Raw genomic sequence first — 27,931 nt, 5'->3', positions numbered from 1 at the left:
TTCTAACTTCTGCCTTTAAAGAAGGTTGTCCCTTTCTTCAGTCAGGATGGGAAAAGCGATGTCAAATAAAGTGATTGAAAGCATTGCATTAGTAAAGCAATCAGAGGTTTGCAATCAATAATTTGTACCTTCACTTCTTCTGGATTCAAATTCTTGAAAGTTGCAAAGTCCATGTTAACTCGATTATTTGCAAGAAACCTCAAGTTAAAAGTTGAGGCACCACCTGCAGAAAGAAGAGACACTTTAGAAATAAGTGCTGCAGTGCGACAGATTATACAGGATTCACTACGTTGGAGTAATTTGCAGCAAATTTTGTGGGCTGCTCCAGGACTTCCATTTGGTTCTCCACTCTGTTGTCTTCTGATTTCCCACTTGGGGGGAAATGCATAGTTGAGATTTCAGAATCTCAAAGATATTCAAGAACTCAGCTAATTGCTGCAGGATTCTCTGGTCAAGGGCTTGAGTACCACTCATATTTTCAGTTGGGCAAATGCATTAGCAACCTCTGCAGTCACCAACGATGAAAACAAACTCATCAACAGAGGGAGCTGGATTGTGTCCCTGCAGTGACAACATACTCACTCCAGGACATTCAGACCCGGGAACATTCTGAGTTCCTTCAGAACATCAGTTCAAGGATTCCAACAAGTATACATTGACATCAGAGTTGGCGACCAGACTGAGTGAAAGGGAACTCTCATGTTACTCACCCAGATACACCTTTATCAGCTGATAGTATGCGATTGGGTTTTGTTGCTGAGCATTCAGTTCAAGGACGGCCTGATTGTAAAGAATGTTCTTAAGGGGCTGAGAACACGCAGTGAAATCCAGAGCGCCTGCATCCCTGTGGGAATAAGGGTACAATGTCAGACTTGGCTTGCACTTCAACAAATGCATCTGTGCAGCTGTGGACACATTTCTGCAGTTTACAGCACAAAGAAATGCCCTTTCTTTGGTACAATCTGCTGGAATGAAATGCTCAAACTGCAACAGCCAGTTGAATTGGTATATTTTCTCAAAGTGACAGCGTCACGGTACCAATACTGTTACGGTAAAGCACCTCAAGGTTACTTGTAAGGAAGGTACTGTACTTGCCACCACTATGATGCCTTACAGAGTTGAATTGTCTGCTCACTCACTGCATAGGCTCATGTTCTAAGAAATTTGTTTGGATTTGATGATGCTTCAGTGAATCTCAATGAACTTGAGGTATTATGACCCAAGTGTTTAAAAATAAACATTGATCTGTGAGGTATCATCTATTACACCTGCAGCCCCCTCCTTTTTGAGAATCACAGGATCGCTATTGATTTGGGTCAGGAGACCCAGGAAATGAGAGAGAGACGTTTGGAATGTCTTGACCCCCCCGGCGATATAAAGCTACGGGAAACAGCCATTGTCTCTTGGAGACGGACTTGTGGATTGCAATACTGTGCTACGTGGAAGCCCTCAGGCAAAGTGGGCTGGTTGAGGGAGGGATTGCCTCACCCCAACCTGATTGACATCTGAGACCCTGTGAGTCAGGATAAAAGAGGGTCTGTGGGAACAGCCCCTCAGACGCTCCAGAAGAAACGCTAGTGATCCCGTAATGGCGAAAGCCAGTGGGAAGGCCACGTGTGTCCATTTCCATTTGCCCCGGAATCGGTGGTCCTTTACCTCAGAAGAACGTTTTTTAGCTAACAACGGGGAAATCAACTCCCAATGACTCTCGAAGGATTGACATCATCAAAGGACTGGGCAAGTTTTAACCCGTCTTTCTCTCAAACCAAAACGCTGCAGCTTGAATGAACTAAAGTGACTTTTATATTTCCATTGGACAATACATTATCCCTTAGACAACGATAGAGCTATTTCTTATTGATTATTATTATACCCACGCTTTTAGATTTAGTATTGACGATGTATAATTATCTGTATGTTTGCATTGATATTATTTTTGTGTATTTTAATCAATAAATATTGTTAAAAATGGTACCATCAGACTTCAATGGACCGCTCTATCTTTGCTGGTAAGTGACCCAGTTATGGGGTACGTAACAATTGGGGTTCTCATCTCGAGATTTGACACCAAATTGGGAAGCCAGTGAATCGGGCTTCTAAGTCCAAACTTTGATCTGGTTACGCGGGAAACCAGCAAAGATGGACGTGGGTGAATTTATAGAAAACCCGACTCTGGAGGAGCAAGAGGCGGCCACCAAATCAGACTTGATAAATTTGGCGAAGGGGTTAAACCACGCAGAGGTGAGGTTGTCAATGAAAAAGCAGGAGGTGCGAAGGGCAATAACTCAGTATTATTTGGGAAGAATGTGTTTGCAGCTGAGGTATTGGAAAATATCCCTGAAAAGGTACCAGCCAGTGGGACGGCTCAGTTAGAGTTGGAGAAATTAAGGTTGGAACATGCAATTAAGTTAAAGCAGCTGAGAAGGAGAAAGAGAAAGAAAGAGCCGAGAGAGAGAGGGAGCATGCACTCCAGCTAAAGGAGTTAGAGGTAAAATGGGAGCAGGAAAGAGCTGAGAAACAAAGAGAGCATGAAATTCAGTTAAAACAGCTGGAAGCAGCTGAGAAAGAGAAAGAGAGAGAGTATGGGGAGGCAGAGAAACAAAGGGAACATGACTTGGAGATGGAGAAGTTAAGGCAAGGGCGAAGAGATCAAGGGTCAGACAGAGAGGGGTGGTTTAATGTAAGTCGAGAGTTGAGGCTAGAACCTCCATTCGAGGAGACGGATGTTGATAGTTATTTCTTGCTTTTTGAAAAGGTGGCAGTGAATCAGAAGTGGCCCAGAGAGCAGTGGGTGGTGTTGTTACAAAGTGTGTTAAAAGGGAAGGCACAGCGGGCATATACGATGTTGTCCATGGAAGAGGAAGAGGAGGAGAGTTATGACAAAGTAAAGGTGGCCATTCTCTGGAGTTATGAGTTAGCACCTGAAGTATATAGACAAAAGTTCAGAAATTTAAAGAAAGGGTGGAATCAGACGTATACCGAGTTTGCCTATGAGAAGGGTGTGCTCTTGGACCATTGGTGCACAGCAGAGATAGTGGAGGAGGATTATTGGCGTCTCAGGGAGTTAATTCTGATTGAGGAATTTAAAGGTTGTGTTTCGGAGGATATCCGGATGTATTTGAATGAGAAGCCAAATAAGTCCATCTCAGAATTTGCTAGGTTCGCAGATGAATATGCCCTAACCCACAAGACAAAGTTTTCCTCCAATAAAAGTTCCCAGAGAGACAGTGGGAACAATCGAGAAAGCCCGCCGGCGGAGGCAGAGGTCCCGCCGGGAGCTAGTGGTAAGATTGAGGGGGAAAGGCAAGATGGCCAGAGATTCCCAGCCTTGACCTGTTTTAATTGTGGAAAGGGGAGGGCATATTGCATCTAGGTGCTTTGCTCCGAGGAAAGAGACAAGAAAAGGGAAAGCAGCAGTCCCTATCGGATGTGCCGTGGTAATCAGTAAATCAACAAGACAGTCGCGGGTAGACAGAGTACGAGAAGGGTCTGAGACTTGTATGTCAAGCGGAACCGTGTCTGAGGGAGGGAGACACCCCAGTTCCAGTACGGATCTGGAGAGACACGGGGGCTGAGCTATCATTGATCAGCAGTAAGGTACTAGATTTTGGTCGCAAGACGGGAATGGTAGCTGTGAAAGGAATAGGCAAAGGGACGGAAATGGTGCCCTTACATAAGGTCATTATGAATTGTGAGCTATCCTCTGGATCAGTTGAAATGGGGGTGCGATCAGAATTCCCGATAACTGACGCAGACGTCCTCCTGGGTAATGATTTAGCCAGTGATAAGGTTTGGGCAGCAATGACACTGACAAAACAGCCTGTGAGTGTTGAGGCTCCGCCCCTAGATTCTCAGATCTATCCCGCATGCGCGGCCACTCGCAGCATGTCGAGAAAGGCAGCTGAGACAGAGAGCAGTTTCAATCAGGCCAGTATCGATTTGGCAGAGACATTCTTACCGACCCTGTACCACGAGGGTTTAGAGGGTGGTAAAACGAAGAGTAGTAAAGTGAAAGAGAGTAAGGGAGAGGAGGTAGACTACGAAGAGCAGTAAAGTGAAAGAGAGTAAGAGAGAGGAGGTGGACTATGAAGAGTAGTAAAGTGAAAGAGAGTAAGGGAGAGGAGGAGAAAAGTTCTAGAGGCACGAAAAAAAGATGAGAAACAGATAGAGCTGTTAAAAGGTCCAGAGTTGGACATGGATGATCTGTCTGGTTTGGCAGAACTGTTTGAAGAAGTTGAAAATTCTAAAGGTGTTCCCGATAATGAAATGAGGGCAGTCCGAGATGAAAAGGGTGCCCTGACCTTGAAGAAGTCTGCTGGGTTGGCAGATGAGGTTGTTTCAGCCCACGGGGTTGAGTTTACTCCGGAAGGGAGTTGCCCAGAGAGTAGCTGGGAGAATCAGGGGAATTTAGAATTTGGACCGGGTACGGGTATTGAAAGCCTGGAAGAGGCAAATGTCCCGGCCAAGTGTGTCCAAGATGTGGGTGCACGTGGTACTGAACCTAGTAATGGAGCTCAGAAAAAGTCTGAGGTATTTGATTCAGTTGAAAAGGAAGGCCGTCCTTGTGGGTCAGATAGACTTGGTTCCGTGAAGAAAGGGTTAACTTTGGTAATAGTGGGAAGTGAGAGTTCCCAGGTGTTTGTGCTCGAAGGTGTGTTAAAAGTTAATGCGGAGATCAAAAGTGGGGAGATGAATATTATTATTGAAGGAAAAGGGAAATATGTAGTTCCCAAATCGAATGAAGAAAATTTAAAGGCTGGATTAATATCAAAGGCAGCAACCAGGCTCCAGTCATTTCAATGGCGTGGTACCACAAAGCCTGCGGATCGCTTACAGGTTGAGTTGGAAGATGACGGGCCCCCCCATGCTATTGGTATTCCAGAGTGTGGTGTGAAAAGGCAGAATTTGAAATGTTGCTTGAACAAAGAGTTCGAACTGAAAACTAATAGCCTGAAGGGTCCTGAAGAGAAAACTAACAACTTGCATAAAATTAAAGAATTGAATGGAAATTCAGAAGATGGTCTTAGTTTGGGACACAGTGTTGATAAAATAACTTCAATGGAAGCAGCGGGCGAAAGCCTATTTCGCCAGGGTACCCAAGCTCCCCACGTGGGAATTAACCAGAAAAGAGGCGAGGGTTAATGGGGACGCCATTTTTAAATAGCAAAAGCCGGTTTTACGGAATTTCGACAAAGCATGTGAATAATAAAGACAACCCCATGGAAGCATGCCTGTTAAGTTTGAAAGCCACATAAAGATTAGTATTTGCATGAACTTTTGTAGTATACACGTAAGCTTAAGATCACAACTCTTTAGTTTTGTTTGCTGAAGGAAAGAGAAAAAATAGGTGGTTACTAAATTGGAGTCTGATGCTACAAGACTTTAGTAGGGTACAAAATGTTAAGATAGTAAAGGAAGTGACAATGTAATCGGTAACCATCTAGATACTGAATTGAATGTATAACTGTATTACTCTGTAGTGAAAAGAAAAGCTTTTGTATTGTGTTAGATTCTGAAATCCTGTGAGACTCGGTATTACTCCGTTTTTACGGATGGTAAAAACGCGTTGAAGAAAGGGGGTGTGACGCCTGCAGCCCCTCCCTTTTGAGAATCGCAGGATCGCTATTGATTTGGGTCAGGAGACCCAGGAAATAAGAGAGAGATGTTTGGAATGTCTTGACCCCCCCCCCCCCCCGGCGATACAAAGCTACGGGAAACGGCCATTGCCTTTTGGAGACGGAATTGTGTATTAAAATACTGTGCTTCGTGGAAGCCCTCAGGCAAAGTGGGCTGGTTGGTGGAGGGATTGCATCATCCCAACCCAATTGACATCCTGTGAGTCAGGATAAAAGAGGGTCTGTGGGAACAGCCCCTCAGACGCACCAGAAGAAACGCTAGTGATCCCGTAATGGCGAAAGCCAGTGGGAAGGCCACGTGTGTCCATTTCCATTTTCCCCAGAATCGATGGTCCTTTACCACAGAAGAACGGTTTTTAGCTAACAACGGGGAAATCAACTCCCAATAACTCTCGAAGGATTGACATCATCAAAGGACTGGGCAAGTTTTAACCCGTCTTTCTCTCCAACCAGAAAGCAGCAGCTTGAATGAACTAAAGTGACTTTTATATTTCCATCGGACAATACATTATCCCTTAGACAACGATAGAGCCATTCCTTATTGATTATTATTATACCTGCACTCTTAGATTTAGTATTGACGATGTATATTATCTGTATGTTTGAATTGATATTATTTTTGTGTATTTTAATCAATAAATACTGTTAAAAATGGTACTATCAGACTTCAATGGACCTCTCTATCTTTGCTGGTAAGTGACCCAGTTACGGGGTACGTAACACATCTGTTTCACATTGGAAAAGATCAACATTCCATTGTGGAACTGCCTTTATGAACATTCTGATGCATCAATGTGAGGCTGCCATATTAGAAAAGTATCTGCTGAGATATCAGAGTTGCTGCCGAAGCAAAACAACAGTGTAAACTGCAGTAATGCAATATATATATAATAATTAAAATAATTCTTATATCTCATTATTTTTGTTTTGCAGAAAATGGATTAAAATTTCACATGAAATGATTTGATATTTGGAATGGAAAATCTTCGCATGACACATGTCGCATCTACTAGGCCTTGCTGGACCAGACCCACTGCTCAAAATCACCACCAAAGCATCTTGCTTATCTACTGATGTTCATCACCTGTCAATTTATCAACTGAAACTTCTTTCCATTCCGCTCAGCATCTCAAGGTATGGCTGGCATGATCTGGCTCAATTTCTATGTGCTCAGTAAGCAATGTCATAGACTTGGCATCCCTTCCTCAGATATCTACAAGACATGAAAGCCCAAAAGCAACCATTCCACCATTCTCAAACACCTACTTGGATCAATTCATGACAAACAACGCAAACCTCATTCACTGAAGCCCCTGTCTATTCTTGAGGCACACAGTAGCCTACAGTGGCTTGTTACGTTTCACCACCACCGTTTCGCTCTTCCTAAAATAACATCCTTGTGTCCTTCCTAAGAATACTGGAGCCATGAATCCACAGGGAGCAGGCCTGATGGAATTCCAACTCATTTCACCATTTCAGGCATCAACAACATTCCAAACTGAGCTTGACACTTACGTCAGGTTTGAAATCTTCATCAGCTGTTCTTCATCCAAAGTGCACAAGTTGTTTCCACCAATAGCTTTCAAAGAAACTACATTAAGACTACCATCTAACTGCAGGTATCTTCCAATGATGGCTTTAACCTGTTGAATAAATTTGGAGAACACAGAAGAAATTATTAACTGTTCCCCAAAGTACGCTTTGCTTGAACATGTCCTGAAATATTAATTAAATCACTTTCTATCGATGGAATTATTACTAATTAGAAATGTCCGTTAATAGAGAAGACAGAGTGGGAAGAAAACTAACTTTGCAGCCTAAATCTCTCAGTTTCAAACAGCAAAGTTTAATGAATACAGTATTTGGAAGTAATTCTATCTGCAGTTTTATTCATGCATTTGTGGCAAAAAGTGAATTCTCTGCAGAATATTATTAGCATTCCAGAGATTAAATTCCTGACTCTGTACCTAACCAAATCACATTATTAATGTCGACAGCAAAGGTTATGGCAGATAATGCACCAGGCTCGAGCATTATGGATAAAAGAGCATGTTGTTGTAGACCAAAGAGAGGAAATGAGCAGAGTCAGTAGCTTGAAGGAGGTTGCTAGACCTGGTGAGAACATCTGGTGGGTGGCTGAATGAATCAGACAACATTTGAGTTGGACAGAGAAAGTTTCAGGACAAAAGGGGGGAGTGTCAGTCAATGAGATCAGAGGCTTGTGATCTGTCACACTGAAAGTTTGTGCCCAATTTGTTCAGGGTTTGATGGATTATCGGATTAAGGGGAGGTACTTGTTGGTTTGTTGGGAGATGGGAATGAAATCAGAAGGTTATTACGAGGATGTTTGATCAGTAAGGTGATCAGGATTTGGAGAGGAGGATTCAGAAAGGTACCAATATTTTGTGTTAAAATTTTCTGATTTCATTACCATTGTGTTTTCCAGCTTGTGTGCCAGTAATGCAGAAATAGTTTCCACTCGAGTGATATTCCAACTGTGGACTTCTGTTGCGTTAAATACAGTGGAGATGTTACCCAGCAGTTGAATCTGGCTTTCTGGAAGACCATTGGGATAAATCTGTTTCAGGAAACGATAGAACGTTAGCTCTGATTTTTGATGGAAAGACTTGCCTCCGGAACATGTCTGTCCTTTCAAAATAATTAGATACAATTCATTTCCATTGCTCCTCATCGCACTTTGAAATAACTCGTGTGTTTTATTTCATAGATTGGAAAAGATACCCAGCCTAGGCAGGTTTCATATCTCATTCCCTGTTGACACCATTAAGGAGTGATGATGGCAGAACCCTGGAAGCGAGCTCATTTTGCATTGATAGAGATGAAGACATTGACCCTGATCATTAAACTGAGGTAATTTCTACCTGTTGACATTTTGGTCAAAAAACACATTAGATCTCTGTGACGAAGAAAACGAAGAAGTTCTTTGGAACCTGGAAATTTGTATTCTTATAGGATATTACTGACACAAATAAAGTGGTTACTCATTTTCTTTTCAGTTCTGACTTGGTACGCCGCATTATGTTAACCACTGAGTGATGTTCTTATGCAATGAATGGCAAATAATAAACAAAATGCTCTTCCTCTGGTTTCACACGAAGCTAACGTACCTGCAGGAGTTTCTTTTTCAGAACTTTCAGCTGAGTTGGGTCAAAGGCAAGAGATCCTATTTGGAGAACACCATCTCTCAGCACATGGTCACTCAAGCAAATGTCCAACTGGGCAGCATCATAGACTGCAGGTATGAAGTCATCAATGTCTTCTGGTGCTATTACTCCCTCTGTGCAGACTGGAAATGCAAACTTCTGTTAGTTGAATAAGAGGTAGGAGTGACAGATTAATGCTGCTGGCTAAGTTTTTCTCAAATGGAATAGAGAAGATTTAAAAGGACTGATGGCACTTTTGATCAAATTAGTACTTATAGCCGTGGAAAAAGACAAGTTATAGAAAAAGATCATCAAAACAAACTATATAGGTAGAAATGAAGAATGGAAAACTGTCAGTCACACTGCTGAAAGTACCAAATAACTGCAATCTGTTGATTAAGCTGTCTGAAAACATTCGCACTCTGGGATGATTTTTATGTGGGAGTTGAAGTTTAGTGGAAGCCTTGTCAAACAAACTGACTGTATAATTCTAATGTTAGCCTGCAAAGACTCAGAAGACACTGGGGTGTGCTACAATCTTAAAATATAAGAGCTTAGAGAATGCTGCCTGACTATCTCCACAGGCACTCCCTCCATCACCGACACATCATGGCCCCATAGTGCACCCTTCACAACAGAATAAAAAAACATGCCATGGCTATTTTGTCAGCACCACTCACCTTCAACACCGTGGAGAATGAAGGCAGCAAGTGTGGGAATATTGCCCTATGCAAACGCCCGTATTAGACACAAACTGGCCAACTTGAAAGTATGTTTTTTCAGCATTTTAGATCAAAATTCTGGAACTCCCTAATTAATATCATCCCTACCTTGGACAGCACTTGCTCAAGAAAATGATCTGGAAACAGACTTTCAAGGTCAAGTACAAATAGGCATAATTATGATAGCCTTTGAACAAAGATAGCAGCCAGGATGTGAATTAGAAATTTGCATGATTTACAAAGGCAATTTAGAGAACAGCTGAGAGTCAACTGCATTGTTATGGTTCTGGAGAGAAATGAGAGCCAGAATGGTAAGTAATGAGAATCAGAAACGGGCATATTATCACTGATATGCTGAGTGCTGGTAAGTGTTTTTTCTCATTTAGTCAACAAACTAAACTTAAATTTGAACACACCATACTAGAATCTGAACTTAGACCTCAGAATGATCAATCTTTATTTCTAGATTTTTAGTCCAGTAACACATTTATTACACAACTCCACCGACAACATTGAGTAAACATTCACCTGTATTGTTTACATACCACTAGTATTGTTTGAGCTTCTTTGTAGTTTGAGCTGAGCAATAAATATCAGCACATCTCCAGGTGATCTGAATCTTTTTATTTTCTTGAGAAATCTTGGCAGAGCTTGTTTAAGGGTCGGCTGCATGGGGTACAGAGGAAAAGATGAAGAATGGCACCAAACGAGTTTCCAATGATACGTACATTTTGAAATGCCAGGTACAGCAACAGCAGGAAAACACGCTTCATTAATGAAAACAGTTGGCGTGTGATTATCAATCCCTCCCATCAACAAGCCAACGCCAATGTAAACATTAAGTGATAAACATGTTGGAGCAAAAAGTTGTAATCACAGGACAAAACTATTAAAAATGTCTCACCACATCAACTTGGAAATGTATCATCTCGGGGTTCACTAAATCATAATTATCCAGAAAACAGTGCACAGCAAGAGGACGTGGTCCTAACAGCACTGATTGTTGGCTTGAGTAGGAGAGTTGGGCCTGAGACAGAGGGTACCGGGACCAGACTGAAGATGAGGAATTGGGGCTGTGGTTGAGAATGAGATGGGTGAGACATGGGGTTTTGGTACTGTAGTGGTTAAGCTGGGGACAGGAATGGCATGGCTGTTGTAGCTAAAGGGAAGAAAGCAAGAAATGGAATCTACCCGTTACCTGCAGAGGAGATTCAAAGAATGCACTAACTACCAAATCACTCTATGTTTTTGGTGCTCTATGTCGATGAATCATGCTAGCTTGAGAGTTTAGCACTAAACAAATTCTTATTAACCATGTCAGTGCTGTACAAGCATAAATAGAACTTTCAATCACATAATATACAAGAACACTGTGCTACGTAATGCAGTCTTTCACAAAAACTAATATTCATGCAGAATATAATATCTTGATCAAGTAGTAACTTAACTCATTGGAGATGTAGATTTTTAGGCATTCTAAGGAAAGTTAACTCTTAAATGACCTCAGTTTAACGTAGGAATTCAGAAACAAAGATGATTCTCTCACAAACTGAGCCACTCAATTGATTGCTTAAGCAAGTAAACTATACCCTGTTTATTTGACTCCATGTTGCGGTCAATGCCAAAGGAAGATTTCCAAGCTCTTGTATTGTAGATGACGACCATGATGAAGGTAAACTAGAGACAAAGAAATTGGTCCCTGAGTTAAAGAAGCATTGTAAGAAATCATAGCATGAAAATCCAAGCCTTTACAGCCCAAGATTCAACAGGAACCCCATCTTCATCCAAAGGTCCACCCACAAGACACATACATTAATCTGTGCGTCTTTAATTTCCAAGTTAAACAAAACAGAAGACATATCAAAATTATTTTTCCATTGGTATTTTATGGAATCATAGCAAATAAAGATTTTCCCTGTAAACTATGAAGCTTCATATTACAAACTATAATGATAACTGATTTACTAGTAAAGGGAAATAGGTTTGTAAAGAAATCCACAATAAAAGCCATCTTTTGGTAGGATGATCCACATGAAGGAAGGGTTCAGGCTAGCAGATACTGATCCAGGCTCCTAGTCAGGCGGTTACTTAAAGACACTTCCCTCTACAGGGTCTTACATAGATTCTGCTTCATAGATAGTTACTTAGAAGAAATAATCAAGAATAATCAAGAATAAATGCAGAAATAATCAAGAATAATCAAGAATAAATGCAGAAAATTTGGTGTGATCTGTGTTGAAATATGTGAAGGTTTCACACTCACCCATATCTGCTCTTCCCACTTCTCAGGAGGATTTCAATTGCCTCTTTCTGATCATCTCTAAAGGAGACACAATTCTTTAAGGCATCCAGAACCGAAAGATCAGATGCCCTGATAACAGATCCATCAATGTCACAGACCAATCCACCCAGTATTGTCAAGTCTTCCTTGGTCAGGTTTCTGTTCATAATTCCCTGAGTATGCATCAAAAAAGCAGCATTAATTCTGAAGGATATCAGTGAACACAAGAGAACCTCAATAAGTCTGTTTCATTCTTAAGAGCACTCTCATCACATGAAGTAACAAAACCACAATCAAAGACATGGAGGATCTTAATACCTACCAAACACATTCTGGCATCATTCAGAATATTTCGCTCTCTCACTGATACTTTTCTTAAGATGTTGACATTTGATTTCCCAACTAGTTTGTAGAAATCCCGGCAATCGTATGAAGCCCTGAAGTATTGATAACTATAACATGAAAAAATATGCTTATGAATATGAAGAGTCATTTGCAATTTATCGAGCCTTAATGTATATATCCTTCAGCTCCCAACACCATCCCCACTTGATTGCTGAATTATCCTCAATTCATTGTAAATCAATGGGCAATGTACTCTCCCTGAAGATCTGATTCAGGTCACTTTGGAAACCTCAGTGGATACAGATGTAGCACTTCCTGGTAGATTAACTTTTCTCTGGCAGATGAAGATCAAGAGTTGTCATTCCCTGTGGAACTCTCTTTTTGGAGCATTGCAAGGAAGACTGGACCACAATAATCTGACCAATGATCATTGCTGGTCTCTCCTGTTGCGAGCAGATATCAACAGTGCAACAGTAGACCACAGCCTCGCAATGTTATCTACAATTACTTTTTGTCCCTTTTGTTTCACAAACAACCTGTCTCCCTGGGCTACTCTCAGTACTGGCTAACCCATCAACTAATGTCATCCCAATTTCACACATCACCCTCGGGAACTGAGGGTTCAGCAGTAAGCAATGAGCATTCTGGTTGAAAAAAAAACGTGGGTTGTAGGCCTATGAAAGCTCCAATTAAACACACTGGAAGTTACAGCAGAGTTGAAAAAAAAAAACATCAGTATCAATAAAGTAACTGAGGAAATTATCAAAGAATATAACATACTTGAACAGCAGAACATCCCCAGGCAAGGCGTCCAAGGGCACTTCCATACTTTCAGAAGCGAGTCTGCCAGAAATGCACTCAAGCTGGAAAGACAGACCACAATGTCACATTGGGACCAGAAGCACTGGTTTCTCAGTTATCTTCCTCACTACAGTGTTTTGCTGCAGTAGGTGATGGCATGGGAGCCTCCTTTGATACTGTCAAGTGGGACATACCACAATTTGACAATCTTCAAGAATCCCATACAACTGAAAACTTCGCATCATTACTGTCAACCTTTAAAATTCATTCAGAGATCCGTTCACAACTTACATTGAAATTCATTTCCAAAATAAACACCCCCTCTTTTTATTCAATCCAGCAGTGACAATCTATTGCCTTGCATCTACACTTGTGTTTTTGAGAATAATTTTACCTGACTTTCATCAAGCATAATCCCTTTAACCTTCATTGCTTGAACAAGCTTCAAAAATCTCTGAAAATCCAGGGCTTTTGTTGCTCCACAACTGAAACCTCGCAGGACAGCCACTGAAAATCTGGAAAGGTATGGCATTATTAATTTCTAAATGTTCCTAATTTCCCGACTTTCAAATCTCTTATAACCTCTACATCACAGGTTTCTCAGCATATAGCCCATGAGTGACTGAAAAGCACTTTGCTTATTTCATTTATTTATCCCTCTTCAATGAGCCCACCATTGTCATGAAACATACTGGAGATTAGAAATAAAAATGTAAAGAAATCCGGGTGTTCTGACATTACTCATACTCTGTACACTGGACTAAATATATCACCTATGAACATAACTCTGTAAAAATCAATGAGAGCCCTCTATTCACACCAGTTTAATTACTGAGGCAAGTTGAATATAACAAATCACTTGACTAAATATGCCTGCTTTAGAAACTACATATAAGGTTACACTAAACACAACTAAATCAACAAATTAAATACAGAAAGATAATAGGCAAAATAAAGGCAGAAATTAAAAAAGAATTGCTTACATCTCAAAATTGTTGTTGTATCTGACCAGCCTTTCAAAGAACACAGCGGACTGTGGAATAAAAGCATTTTAATTATTGATTAACACAATAGGGTCGTAGTCTGTTTATACACGAATACAACATAAATGGGATAACATTCCCGACATCTTTAAATTAATGCACAATTCCCAACTGCAGCTGATTTTCATTCCAGCCATTGTCTCTGCTTGCAAGCAACAGGATCATTTACCTGACTGGGAGTCCACTCTTTATTGTTAACATCACCGAGGCTTAGGTTGGAATTTAACAGGACAGGTGGAACCTCTGCGGCAAGAACTGATGGAATTGCCTTCACTGTTGTCACTGGATTCTCCACATTCCTCAGCACCTGATTTAGAAAGAAACAGAAGGTTATTTACTGGAAGATGAAAGCAAGTTTTGCAGTAACATTGGGGAAATATAGATGGCATATTCCTCTGTCACTGGAATGTCGCATCACTCACCTGCAGAACACAGATCTGTCGTATGGGTTGTGGTGCTCTGCCGATATTCTCAACAAATCTCTCATTTGAGATAACACTGATGAATATCTGAGGATTTATACGTCGGAACACACCACTGGGAATTCCAGACACCAGGCTTCCCAGACCCAGCAGACGACTTGAGTTATTGACCTAGATGTAAATTGAAATACAAATGGCAAAGCTTTCAAAACACAATCAATAGTAAATTTGCAAATTGTGCTGTATAACAATCTCATTATATTCCCATTCCAGATGGAACCAAATAGTTCATTAGAAGTAGTTGAAAATACTTGCTGTTACTCTAGTTAAAGAATTTTCCAGTGCTGAACATAAATGGAACTTACATAACAGGAAAATGACAGACATAGTAGAAGCAATATCTTGGGAATCTCTAAAGACCTCAAATAGACAAACCTGACAGCTTTTCACAGTCAATATACCACAGTTCATTCCAATATCTCTACGACGGACATACAATTCCTTTTTAACTATTTATTCAGTTCACCAGGAGAAACTTAAATGCAGATATGACAATGACTTTCTGGAATACACTTGGGTCACAGAATCATTCGACTATCCTGGGCCACACATTCTGTGATGCATCCAAATTCACCCACCTCACTCCACCTCTCCCCCATCACAATCTTCATCCTCCACCCAGACAATGACTCTCCCTGCTGACCTAACTCCTACTGCAACTACAAAATGTGTATCCTCAGTCTTGGCAACTTATACACTCAGGCTGTTATTTTGCTGGACATTTCCCCCTTCATTCTTTTTTCCCCATCTTCAGTCGCAAACATTAAGTGAAGGAAATTGTAGAGCTGAGGGGAACTAACTGCAATGGGAGTAAATTCAAAAAACTCAGTATAGGCACAATGGGATTCATAACTTTAGCATTAAATTTACACAAAGCTCTTTGAAATAGTTTGTCTAATGTAGGCATTAAAACTAATTCACATGAAATGCTCATGCTAATATACTATAGTCTTCAATTTTCTTGATGTCTTGGTACCACCAGAGTCATTGCTTCTTACCTTGAAGCCATTCGTTAGTAACTTGTTCACTATTGAACTAGTCTGGCCAATGTTCCAGCCTCTGACGTTGCCCAGACTTGGCAGGGCTTGCTCCAGAGTGTTCCCATCAATATTGTCAACCTGTGACAATGACAGTCCAACAGCAGTTTGCCCCAAGGTGTTCAAAGTGCTGACTGAAAAGTTGTCGATTTTGCCCACTAGAACAACTGCCAACTGAAAAAGACGCAAAGGAAAATTATTACTTTTATCCATCAAAGAAAACACTTCACATGAACTGAAGGAGTTTCACCATTAATTTATTATTACCTTCAACTGCTCATCTGTTGGCTCTTCGGGAGGTACTGTACCATCGGTAGACGTGTTGGAAGTTAGGTTAAGTCCGCAGACTTTGTTTATCCTTCCGACTAAAGACAATGTTTGCTGTGCAGTCAATTTCTGAAGCAGATTAGTTTTGGTAATGAAGCACAGAAGGGAGTTTGGCAGACTGTAAAAGAACATCAGTCAGAGTTAGCATGGCCATATCTCTCAGTGTTCTAGAAATTTGTATCCCACAGCTATAGCAAGGCTTGTTACAAATATCATCATTAAAGATTTCAATTGATTTGCAAATGTCATATTTATTTGGACATTTGAAGTTGCACAGAACCAAATTTGATGCAAATTTCATGTGCAATGTGTCAACTGCCAATTCAGAGAATATTTCAAATAACTTCAATATCCATACAGACCTGGTAAGTCAGATCACAGCAAGAACCTTTCTAAGAGTCTAACGTATGCCTCTGCAATTCCAGTCTGTCACCTCAGTCAACATTCACTATTCTAGAAATTTTCTTACTGAAGCAGAAGTTTCTACTGAATCAAATGATTCTATAGTATTGGCTCCCAATCATATATCACCACAAGCATTTTCCAGTTATATATCAAATATATCCAAACGCTCCTCCCAAAATATTACTTCACGGCAACTAACAGACTATCAATCCAACTGTACTAATGCAAGTGTTCAACCAAATTCTATAAAGCTAAATTTAATCATACTTTATTGCAACATTTTATCTATGACTCACATCTTTCTTTTTATATTCTAGTCCTCTCCCTCTCAAATTTCAGTGGGAATTCTATCATATTATGATCACTAAGAGTTCCTTTACCTCAAGCCCCCTAATCAAACCTTATTCATAACACAATTCAGAACTGCCTTCCTCCTAGTGGGTCTGACCACAAGCTGCTCTAAAAAACCATCTCATTGGCATTCTACAAAATTCCTCTCTTGGGATCCAGCAACAACTTGATTCTATGCTTTCCAATCCTATGTCACCGTTTTTTAAGGAGTTTATTTCATTTCTTTTTACTAAAAGCGCCACCCACCCTCTCTGCCTACCTGCCTGTCCTTTCAATACGAAGAATATCCTTGGATGTTCAGCTCCAAATCTGACCTTCTTTCAGCAATGATTCTCTGAGGCCCTCAATATCACACCACCCAATCTCTAACTGCACCACCAGGTCATCTACCTGATTCTGTTTACTGTGTGCATTCAAATATAACACCTTTATCACCTTTTTTGATTTTCCCCCATGTTACACTTCAACTCATCCCAATGACTGCAATTTTGCTCTATCACCTGCCTGTGCTTCCTCACATCCTCAGTATGCACTGCATCAACTCGTGAACCAACTGGCCCATCCTCAGCCCATCGCTCCGGTTCCCGTCCTCCTGCCAACTTAGTTTAAACCCTCCCCAATACCCTGATATATACACAGGATGGAGAAATACGATTTACTAACATTGCAAGAAAGAAAAGGAAAGTAACACAGCATCAGACTCCAAAACAAGTCAGCAGCTCTGCAAGCAGATGGACAGAGAGGATTGGAAACCGATAAGGATTGGGTGGAGAAGAAAGGATAGAAAAAGCACTTGTTAAAGGGAATACACAAGAAGAAGCATCTTGTCCGTAAGTCACGCAAATATGCAGGAAGACCCTATTGACTTGAGGAACAAGCCCAAGTGAGAGAAAAGACACAGGGACATCAGTCTGTATTCACGTGAACGTGTGCCCAGGAACACCGCTGAAAAAGAAGAAATTAAAAAGCAAAGAAGGGTAAAAATGGCTACCCATTTCTGGCTCTAATGGGAACATTACTGATTAACCTATTTGGTGCAGGATGCAAGCTTAGTACTAGCGTAATGCTACTACGACGCCAGTGACCTAGATTCAATTCCCATTCTACTGCTGTCTGAAAAGACTTTGTATGTTCTCCACATGTCCACGTGTGTTTCCACCAGGAATCTTGGTTTCCTTCCATATTACTAAGACACAAGGATTAGTAGGTTAATTGGTCACATGGATGTAATTGGACAGCACCGGTGCATTGGAGCAGACGGGCATATTACCACTCTGAATCTCTAAAATTACATTCAGTGTTACTAAAACGACATGGTACCTATTTAAATCATAATGTACCGTTCCTTTCGCTGAGCAAAATAAAGATCAAATGTTAATACAAAGTGAATTGAGATCTCTGAAACCTTAATTACATGAATTAAAATAGCTCATTTATTTTTGTTTAGAAAACATATGAATAATGATAAATTGAATTTAAAAATTAATTATAATTTTATAATTATAATTTGCAACAATGCCAGTTCTAGAATGCAACTTACTTGCTTCAATCCATAAATAAAATGAAATTCCATTTCACACATTGTGAAAATATCAATTCTTTGAACACATACCTTGAAGCATTAAAGTTTGGATTGTTTTTAACCAGTAAGTTAATGTAGGCTGTTGAGACCTCATCCGATAACATCAAGTTTTCCACAAGTTTCAGGTTTTCTGCATTTGCTGCGAACACTTGAAGCTGCACAGAATTCGAAATTAGAAGATTTATCTCAGATAATAAGTGAAACTTAAAGTTTCTTAGCCAATAGTAAGGATATAGCTGGAAGCTTGACACATATCAGATAGAAAGCTGGTTGATTTTGGTTTACAGCTGTGCATTCACCTATCAGGATCTTGGATAAATACTCAAATTGTAACCTGAAGATATCAAGCGGATCCTACAACTGCGTCCTCCAGCGGGCAGCTTCTAGCATCTACTATATCATGTGACGATCAAACCGGGCGTCCCAAGTAAATTTCCATCTTTGCTTTGTGGAGTCAGGATGACCAGATGTAAGTGTCAAATGGGTTCTCTTATAATGCACAAAAATCCGGCCTATGTATTATATAAATCCCTTCCAAGAATGGTGGTGATTGAGTTGGAGAAGAGTTCGGTTGCATAAGGTAGCCAGGGCCTTTTTAACACTCAGCTTATTTTGGGTAGCAACACCTGATATCTGATTTGGACCACTCCTGCATCCCTATTCTAGCATGATTAAATTTCTAAGCCTTCTACTCATGTGAATTCTGATTCTAAGAGCTGAATAAAAAGGAGTACTTACCAATGTTTCATTTTCGGAGAATGATTGAAGGTCAGAGAGTGAGACTTGACTCAGATACAGTCCCAGATATTGAGAGAACCACGCAGTGGAGTTCAGGACTGGATCACGAGCATTGTAACATTTCGGTCTGGCTTCTAATGTACAAAGTGAATAAAGTACTGTAATTATGGAAAAAGTACTTGAAAGTTCATCTACTTTGTATCTCAACATTACTGGGTCATCTACCAACGTAATTAGCTTTATAATGTGAGCACAAGGTCTGGGTGGGAAATATCAATAAGATGCATTCTGCTTGTCGAGCTTGAACATAGACTGAGAAATCACCTACAATAATTAAAATATAGCTGGGGGTGCACATTCGGAAAGCATCTTAAGTGATAACGGAAGATCCACTTGGATTTCCTATAATGAATGCAGGTTTCACTCTGAAGATTGATAGGATTGAAAATCATGACATTGGAAAAGGGATTTCTGGAGAGGATTGGCCTGTCAGATACAACACTTGACATGACATGGAAACAAATCCACATAAATTCAGAGACACAAGAGATACTGCAGATACCGGAAATCTAGAGCAATACACACAATGTGCTGGAGGAGCTTGGAAGGTCAGGCAGCATCTATCAATGGGAAGGAACAGTCAATGTTTTGGACTGAGACTCTTCATCCAGACTGGAAAGGAAAGGAGAAGAAGTCAGGATAAGAAGGTGGGGGAGGGGAGGAAGTAATACAAGGTGGCAGGTGATAGGTGAAACCAGGAGAGGGGGACGGTGAAGTAAAGAGCTGGGAAGTTGACTGTCGGAAGAGACAAACGGCTGGAGAAGGGGGGAGTCTGACAGGACTGGACAGACCAGGGAAGAAAGGACAGGGGGAGGAGCACCAGAGGGAGGTGATGGGCAGGTAAGAAGAGAAGTTGTGAAAGAGAAAGGAAGACAAGAATGGGGAATGGAAAAGCAGAGGAGGGGGAGGGGCAATTACCAGAAGTTCAAGAAATCAATTTTCATTCCCTCAGGTTGGAGACCACCCAGACAAGGTCTAAGATCTTGCTCTTCTAACCTGAATGTGGCTTTATCATGGCAGTAGTGAAGGCCATGAACTGACATGTCAGAGTGGGAATGGGAAGTAGAATTGAAATGGGTGACCACCGAGAAATCCTGCTTTCTCTGGCGGTTGGAGGGTAGGTGCTTGGCGAAGTGGTCTCCCAATCTATGATGCCTCTCACTGATATACAGGAGACAACACTGGGAGCACCAGATACAGTATATGACTCCGACAGACTCGCAGGTGAGGTATGGCCTCACCTGGAAGGACTGTGTGGGGCCTTGGAAGGTGGAGGGGCAGGTGTGCCATATAAATTCAGATGGCGGTTTTCCAACAACTGACAGATTATGGGCGTCACCCTGGAATAGTTCAATGCCTGGAGTTAATCTGCAGCATTGAGAGTTTAAGCCCAGACAGCCGAGCATCAAACCGCAGAGAGCATGAAAATCTTGGATCTTATCTCTGCAAATTATCACCTCTCGGCAATCAGCCTCCGGATGGCCGTGAGTAACATTAACTGTGGCTGCTGATTCAATTTGACACAGGCAGTTTGTAATAATTCCACCTCGGGAGCTTGGAAACGGGAAAGCATAACTTTACCTTGCTGCAGGTAGGATTTGATGCCATCATAGATTTCCTTCCGTTTGTCCACAGTAAGTTCTTTGTACGGAGTATTCAGCGCTCTTACGCTAAAGGTGAAATTTAATAACATTTAGAATTTCATCATCAGCTTGAGCTCAGTTACTGAAAAATGGAGTTTAAATTACGGAAATAAAATGAGAGCAGACCAACAAAGGACCGAATGACAATGTGTCAACTCTTGCTGAGTTGGGCGTGACTCGAGTACATGTTCGACTTGCAAAAGAGTGGCCTCTCAGACTCTCTTTTGCATGTTCTGATCTGATCGTATACAACACCATGAGCAACAAAGAAATTAAACATTCTTTGAAAGTATGCTACTTCCAGTCAATCAATTGGTTGCAGTACAGTGCAGACTTATTGAGAAAGCCAGTTTACAAAGTACATAGCATGATTTGCACACTGCGGTATTTACCCTTGGAATATACACTAAACATGCCCGTGATCGTACTTACACTTTCTGGTAGGACAGGCACCCAATCCTCAGGCTGTTGTCGGAAAACAAGAGGGGAAAGGTGATAAATGGCAGATATGGTGTCAGCCTGAAATTAAGCCATTTATCTACCTCAGTGTCATTTAGTGCAGCTAAACTGCTGGTAAACTGAGGCCACACACCCTCGATGATTGCAGCTCGATTAGCAGGAGACAGTTTACTCTGGGAAAGCAGAATGAAACAGGCTGTATTAGAATGAATGCCCATAAGTGAAGCAAAATGATCTTATCCCCATAGCTTGTCAGAGGATTTTGACATTCAGCCCACTCATGGAGATCAACATCACTAAACAGGAAATATGTTTCAGCATCAAAGTCATATTTTGGAGGAAATAATGTTAATGCTTCCTGATTCAGCTCCACAAGATCAAACTCCTCCATGTCAAATCCTTTGTCTGAGGTCACATCACTGCCAGTAATTTAAATGAGGCTTCTCACCCCAACACTGCATGCTTGGATTTTCCAATGGGAACTCATACAGGTTTTAACCAGCCCATTAGCTGTGATGAGAAAGGCACAGGGAAGAAATAAAAATCCACCAACCCAAATAATTCTCATCCATGTACACTTGTTAACATATTTGCACAGCATCTACTCCCATTACATCAGTGATCTTTTAAGTGTCAGTCACCGGAAATCATTCTCAGATCACAGAGTAATATTCGTGGTAACAAACACAAGATGCTGGAAATCCAGAGGAACACATAGAAAATGCTGGAGGAACTCAGCAGGTCAGGCAGCATATATAGAAATGAATAAATAGTTGATGTTTCGGTCCGACACCCTTCATTAGGACTGGAAAGGAAGGGAAAGATACCAGAATAAAAAGGTGGGGGGGGGGGGGAGTGGAACGAAGCTTGTTGGAAGCTGATAGGTTTGTCCAGGTGGGTGGGAATGGTCAAGGTCTGAAGAAGGAGGAATCTGATAAGAGACGAAAGTAGACCATGGAGGAAAAAGGAGGAGAAAGGGACCCAGAGGGAAGTTACAGGCAGGTGAGAAGATTTTAAATTAAGGTGTCCTTTCTTTATTTGAAGTCTCCAGTTTAATATGACTGCATCCTGCTATTGAAAAACTAAACAACTGCCTCTCACCTTTTGGGTGTTTTCATTGAATTGATCTATGAATGAAGCCAGTTTCTGAATGGGCTGGATGGAGACCAACACTGAGGTCAGGAGCTGGTTGTTATTGATGAACCCTGGCATGCTCAGCACATCAGCCAATTCACGGGGATCAGTAACATTGAGCAACTGTAAACACACAAAATGAAATTCGATTGACATAACCAGAAACAGATCATGTAACACCCACCTGGATGCATGCTCAAAATAACTTTCAATTTGCATTAGGCTATTGACAATCACCATGGCTAATATTATTTTAAGTGACAAACTAACAATCACACCAGCTCTCGCACACACCCATTCACAGAAAGAAAAAATTTTGGATTTTACCTCAGGAACGAGGAAAAATGCATCTGTCAGCTTGAGCAATTTGGAGAAACTTTGGAAATAGCTGTTCAGGTAGACTGTAACGCTACCATTTACATAACAACGTGGTGGGAACGCTGCAAGAAAACAAAATTATAAATATCCGCTTTCAAACAGAGATGATATTTTATTTACTTTAAATGTGTGGTAGCTGGATATGTTGCCGGCTAATATAGCTGAACGATCTGGACACAGTGAAAACAAATACCAGTTACTCTTCTTTTTCATTGACGAATGCTTTTCCGTCTTACCTGTGCTGTTGAGGTAACCAAGGATCCATACTCTCAGCACGGTCTCTTTTGTTTCACGTGGCATATCGCTGAATCCATAATTGAGGCCATTTAGGCTAAACAAAAAAAAGTTAATGACACTTATTACATAAAACGAATGAAAACATTTTTAGTATCCTTCCTAAATGAGGCTTCAATGTTCACGCGGGCATCTAGACTGAAGGCTTATCCTAATTCTGTCATTAAAGTTGCTATGATACAATGAACCTCTGACAACGAACACTCCCTTCCCCTTCTGTCTTTTTTCATTCCCAATTCCAGCTCCTTCGCTTACAGCTTTCATTCTCCTCACCTGCCCATCACTTCCCTGTGGTGTCTCTCCTACTTCCCCTTCTCTTCTAGTATCATAGTCCTTCTTCTTTAGCCCTTTACCTCTTCCACCAATTATCTCCTAACTTCTCGATTTATTCCCCCTTCACCTGGTTTCACCTATCACTTGCCAACTTGTATTCATACACCTTCCCCTATTTTTGTATTCTGGTTTCTACCTCCCTACTTTCCAGTCCTGATTTAGGGTCTTGGCTCAACATGTCAACTGTTTATTCCTCTCCGTAGACACTGCCTGACCTGCTGAGTTCCTCCAGCAAGTTGTTTCTTCTCTGGATTTCCAGCATTTGCAGAGCCTCGGGAATCACAGACTTGCCTATAAATCTTGATACAAAGCTGAACGATTTCACAAATTCTATCTAGCTCTACCGTTATCTTTTTCTTGGAACTCACGCAGCATGCATTTCTGTCCAATGCAACTTTTGATAAATTTGCAACATATTTTGGAGTGTCTTGCTGCATTCAGAAAAGTTTGGCACTTCAAACTTGCATCATGCAGGCACTACAGGAGTGCTGTACAGCTATGAACAAGTTACATACTTCTCCATGCAGCAATAGATTATTGGAAGAGAGGGGCATTCACTCACACTGCTCGATAACCTTCACAGCTTAGATTTCTTCTCAGAAGAGGTCTCAGCACTGACTGAGAAATGCCAGCAATGAACGGCCGGAATTGCCTCTGGAACCACTTTCTCAGGAAGATGGTACTTGTTAAGTTTTCACTGGTTCTCACAGCCTCCCACAGGGCATTCATAAATGTGATCTTTGTCATCAGGGGAATTACTGTCATGTTCTGAGTCTGAAAGAAAACACAGCAGGTGATCAGTGAACAGAGAGATTTCTTTCACAGGTCTGAAACCAGTCAATTCTGAATGAGAATGAAATTGGAATATTTCTGTATCAAAATATCATGCAGTAGAATTGGACAGAGCAACAACAGTCATGTTAGCTGCAGAAAATTCATTCCATGACAGTTTCTACATCTTTTAAATTATTTACCCTGTTGTTGAACATGTGCAGTGCCTCCATCAATGTGGCTCTGTCAAGCTTCTGAAGGAAAACAGTCAGGGCAGTTTCATCTGACCTATTCAGAGCCTTTGGACCAGTGAAGCACAGAAAGATGTCTGACAAGAGGTCACTGCTTAGATGTGAAAGCAGCAGAGGAGTCTGCAGAGATAAATGTGATATATAAAAAAAGATTAAAACAGCCCAGAATATTGACGTGAAGTATCAACAAATAAGTAAGGCTCAACTAAGTACTTGAGCCAATGTGCTCACAGAAGTCATTAACATACAGTCTTCACAGAGCTGCTCTACAACTACGTTGCATCATTTAAGTACAAATGACCATTGCATGAGATTCTAGTCAGTGGCAATGCTTACCTCTGCGCAAGCAAACTGTGCAATACTGAAGCTGCAGGTATGGCTTGTGTTAACTTTAGTCAGGAAATTGTTCAAAGCCAAACTATGGAAAGAAAATAAAATCAATTTTAGAGAAGGAAATTAGTTGAGAAACAAACAACAAAACACCCATTTTCTTTGCTAAATGTTCATCATAAAATATAAATCAAACTTATGCTTCTTGTCATTTGCCATTCTGGCACAATAGGTATTTGGGCATCCTCAATGTCAGATGCAGTCAGCCAATAACAACTTTAAAAAACCTCTTAAGCAAAGTGATTGTAGTCCAGTTCTTACCTGTTCACACCGGCACACAATCTTGTATCTGTTTGAAAAAGCAGAGAAGAATTAATACATGGGAACCATAACACAGGTTAACCAAAGAATTCGTTATAAGTGTGGTTTGAGCACTCACCATTAACTGTGGCATTATCAGGCTAAAGATGAGAAAGAACAATTATTAATTTAATACTTTTTCATTCTGAATTGATCTGATAAATGTAAGATGATTTTGTAAAGTGTTACTGGTGTTGAAAAGCACTAGATTTTTTCTTACCCTGTCAGTAGGCTGGGCTTCTGAAAACAAAAAGAAAACGTTATTGTTACAAGGTTATCCTGATTACGTGCTATGATTCTTAACAGTAATTTATCAAAAAAGAAACCAGACTGAAAGTTATTGACCCTGGAAGGAAGAGTACAAAAATGTAACATTTGAGCTGGCTCCACCATTGCTGTGATGCAGTAACCTGCCATCCAACCTTTGTGAAATCACGGCAGTTGGCATCTTGCTCATGAGTAACAATTCCTCTCCTCCCTTGAAACACGTCGTCGAGCAGATGCCGCATTACCAGATGCACTGAATCATTTACCAGAATACTGTGGAATATCTAAAACCATCTATTTAAGCCGATTGGGGAATGAACAGAACTCCAAAAGACTAGAAAATCTGCTGGTCCGACACCACCAAATCCCAGGAGCTTTACCACCCAAACCCCTCATCAAAATAGATGCCTTGACAAAAAAACTTAAGCTCTTTAGAGCATCAATTCATCAATGGTAACCACGGGACGTTGACTGGATGGCGTGGGGAAGGGGAATGAAGCAATGGCAATACCATTGACTGTCTACTGTGATTCAGATGATGATTGCCTGCAGTGTAAAAGTTACTTGCCACATTTCATCACGTGTCCAAATGTTACCCTGGCTTTGCTCTGTGGGCACTGGCTGAGAAACCGTAAATGAATTTCAAAACGATGCAATCTGAAACAAACAACTCTAACTTTGACCTAATGAAGAAAAAGCTTAAGACAGTTAGGCAGAGGACACAATTCTGAAGAACTCCTGCAGCAAAATCATGGGGCCGTGACCTTGAGCAACTGCAACCATCCTCCTTTATATAAAGTATAACTCTAACTGCTGTGGGTCTTGCCGATTGATACCCGGTAACTTCACTTTCACCTGGGTGTCCTGATTCAGGCTCTGATGGAAAGGGCCACCATTCAAGATTCACCTCTAGAATTTATCTCTATAGACTCTTTTTGGACCAAAGCAGTGGAGTTCTGAGCTGATTAGTTCTGGAAAACCCAAATCAGACATCAAACTAAGGAGATCATAATAGTTTTCTTCATTTTAAAAATGATTGCGAGTGGATGGCAATCGTCGTGATTCAGGAAATTTATAGGAAATTGTGTAAGATTTTGCAGTAAAGGTGTTTGTTGAAATATCCAAGCATTGCAATTCAATATCTAACTATAGCAAGCACTTTCTCCTTCTCATGAGGCAGTTACCTGGAAAATCTCCAAGCAGCCCAACTTTCCGAACTTCAGACTCATTGTGCGAGGCTATCCAGACTTGAACTACGGTTTCATTCACTCCACTTCGAAGAGCTCGAAGGTTAAATCCAAGCAAGTCGATCAGATTCTGGGCACTCAGACCCTGAGATAAAAACACAAGCCGTGAATGAACATAACATGTAATAATTTATTGCATCAAATTTGACATAGAACAAACCAACTGCATGATGGAATGAGTTGATCAGGGATCAGAATTATTGCAAAATTTGTTTGGAATTTCATTTATTGCTGACGATGAAGTTTTTTTTTACATTGCAAGATCTTCAGAGGAAATTGTACTGTCACTGATGTTGATCACCATAATCGACGGTCTTCATACCTTATCCCTGGAGACTGATTATTATGATAACTACATAACTACAGACTTCTGAAACTGAAGGAAAAAAAGCATTGCTGAATAAATTCAAAACATGTTGAAGTATGCATTAAATCAGGCAGTATATGAGGAGCAAGAAACCTGGTTAACAATCATGTTTTTATTTCAGATTTTCAGAACCTGCAGTTTTTTTAATTTCCAGTGACAAGAGGATCTTCCTCTGTGGTTACCTGGATATCACACTTCTAACTTCTGCCTTTAAAGAAGGTTGTCCCTTTCTTCAGTCAGGATGGGAAAAGCGATGTCAAATAAAGTGATTGAAAGCATTGCATTAGTAAAGCAATCAGAGGTTTGCAATCAATAATTTGTACCTTCACTTCTTCTGGATTCAAATTCTTGAAAGTTGCAAAGTCCATGTTAATTCGATTATTTGCAAGAAACCTCAAGTTAAAAGTTGAGGCACCACCTGCAGAAAGAAGAGACACTTTAGAAATAAGTGCTGCAGTGCGACAGATTATACAGGATTCACTACGTTGGAGTAATTTGCAGCAAATTTTGTGGGCTGCTCCAGGACTTCCATTTGGTTCTCCACTCTGTTGTCTTCTGATTTCCCACTTGGGGGGAAATGCATAGTTGAGATTTCAGAATCTCAAAGATATTCAAGAACTCAGCTAATTGCTGCAGGATTCTCTGGTCAAGGGCTTGAGTACCACTCATATTTTCAGTTGGGCAAATGCATTAGCAACCTCTGCAGTCACCAACGATGAAAACAAACTCATCAACAGAGGGAGCTGGATTGTGTCCCTGCAGTGACAACATACTCACTCCAGGACATTCAGACCCGGGAACATTCTGAGTTCCTTCAGAACATCAGTTCAAGGATTCCAACAAGTATACATTGACATCAGAGTTGGCGACCAGACTGAGTGAAAGGGAACTCTCATGTTACTCACCCAGATACACCTTTATCAGCTGATAGTATGCGATTGGGTTTTGTTGCTGAGCATTCAGTTCAAGGACGGCCTGATTGTAAAGAATGTTCTTAAGGGGCTGAGAACACGCAGTGAAATCCAGAGCGCCTGCATCCCTGTGGGAATAAGAGTACAATGTCAGACTTGGCTTGCACTTCAACAAATGCATCTGTGCAGCTGTGGACACATTTCTGCAGTTT

General features: G+C 40.8%; 2 protein-coding genes across 2 annotated transcripts in view; both read right to left on the bottom strand.

Moving 5' to 3' along the window:
* Positions 1-41: 41 nt before the first annotated feature.
* Positions 42-27,595, bottom strand: LOC132398984 (uncharacterized). The gene is made up of 32 exons (XM_059978821.1): positions 27,586-27,595; positions 27,132-27,226; positions 26,379-26,526; positions 25,148-25,167; positions 25,007-25,028; positions 24,889-24,916; positions 24,574-24,655; positions 24,190-24,357; positions 23,778-23,989; positions 22,825-22,919; positions 22,538-22,650; positions 22,178-22,333; positions 21,050-21,249; positions 20,556-20,644; positions 18,915-19,048; positions 18,207-18,331; positions 15,779-15,956; positions 15,473-15,685; positions 14,415-14,585; positions 14,162-14,299; positions 13,933-13,982; positions 13,344-13,464; positions 12,929-13,011; positions 12,126-12,255; positions 11,786-11,976; positions 11,112-11,199; positions 10,068-10,188; positions 8,765-8,943; positions 8,068-8,214; positions 7,152-7,279; positions 711-844; positions 42-223 (listed from the first exon to the last, which is right to left on the bottom strand). Exons 1-32 carry the CDS (start codon positions 27,593-27,595, stop codon positions 42-44), a joined length of 3,951 nt encoding a protein of 1,316 aa, XP_059834804.1.
* LOC132398983 (uncharacterized) overlaps positions 27,247-27,931 on the bottom strand; it is a 59,286-nt gene continuing 58,601 nt past the window's right edge. Inside the window, exon 36 of the mRNA XM_059978819.1 lies at positions 27,247-27,847. Within this exon, the coding sequence (XP_059834802.1) occupies positions 27,706-27,847 (142 nt within the window). The 3' untranslated portion in view covers positions 27,247-27,705. The remainder of the gene's footprint in view (positions 27,848-27,931) is intronic.

Source organism: Hypanus sabinus, chromosome 9, assembly GCF_030144855.1.
Source record: "Hypanus sabinus isolate sHypSab1 chromosome 9, sHypSab1.hap1, whole genome shotgun sequence".
Classification (NCBI taxonomy): domain Eukaryota; kingdom Metazoa; phylum Chordata; class Chondrichthyes; order Myliobatiformes; family Dasyatidae; genus Hypanus; species Hypanus sabinus.
The sequence above is the reverse complement of the archived record's forward strand: the minus strand, read 5'-3'. Positions and strand labels throughout refer to the sequence as shown.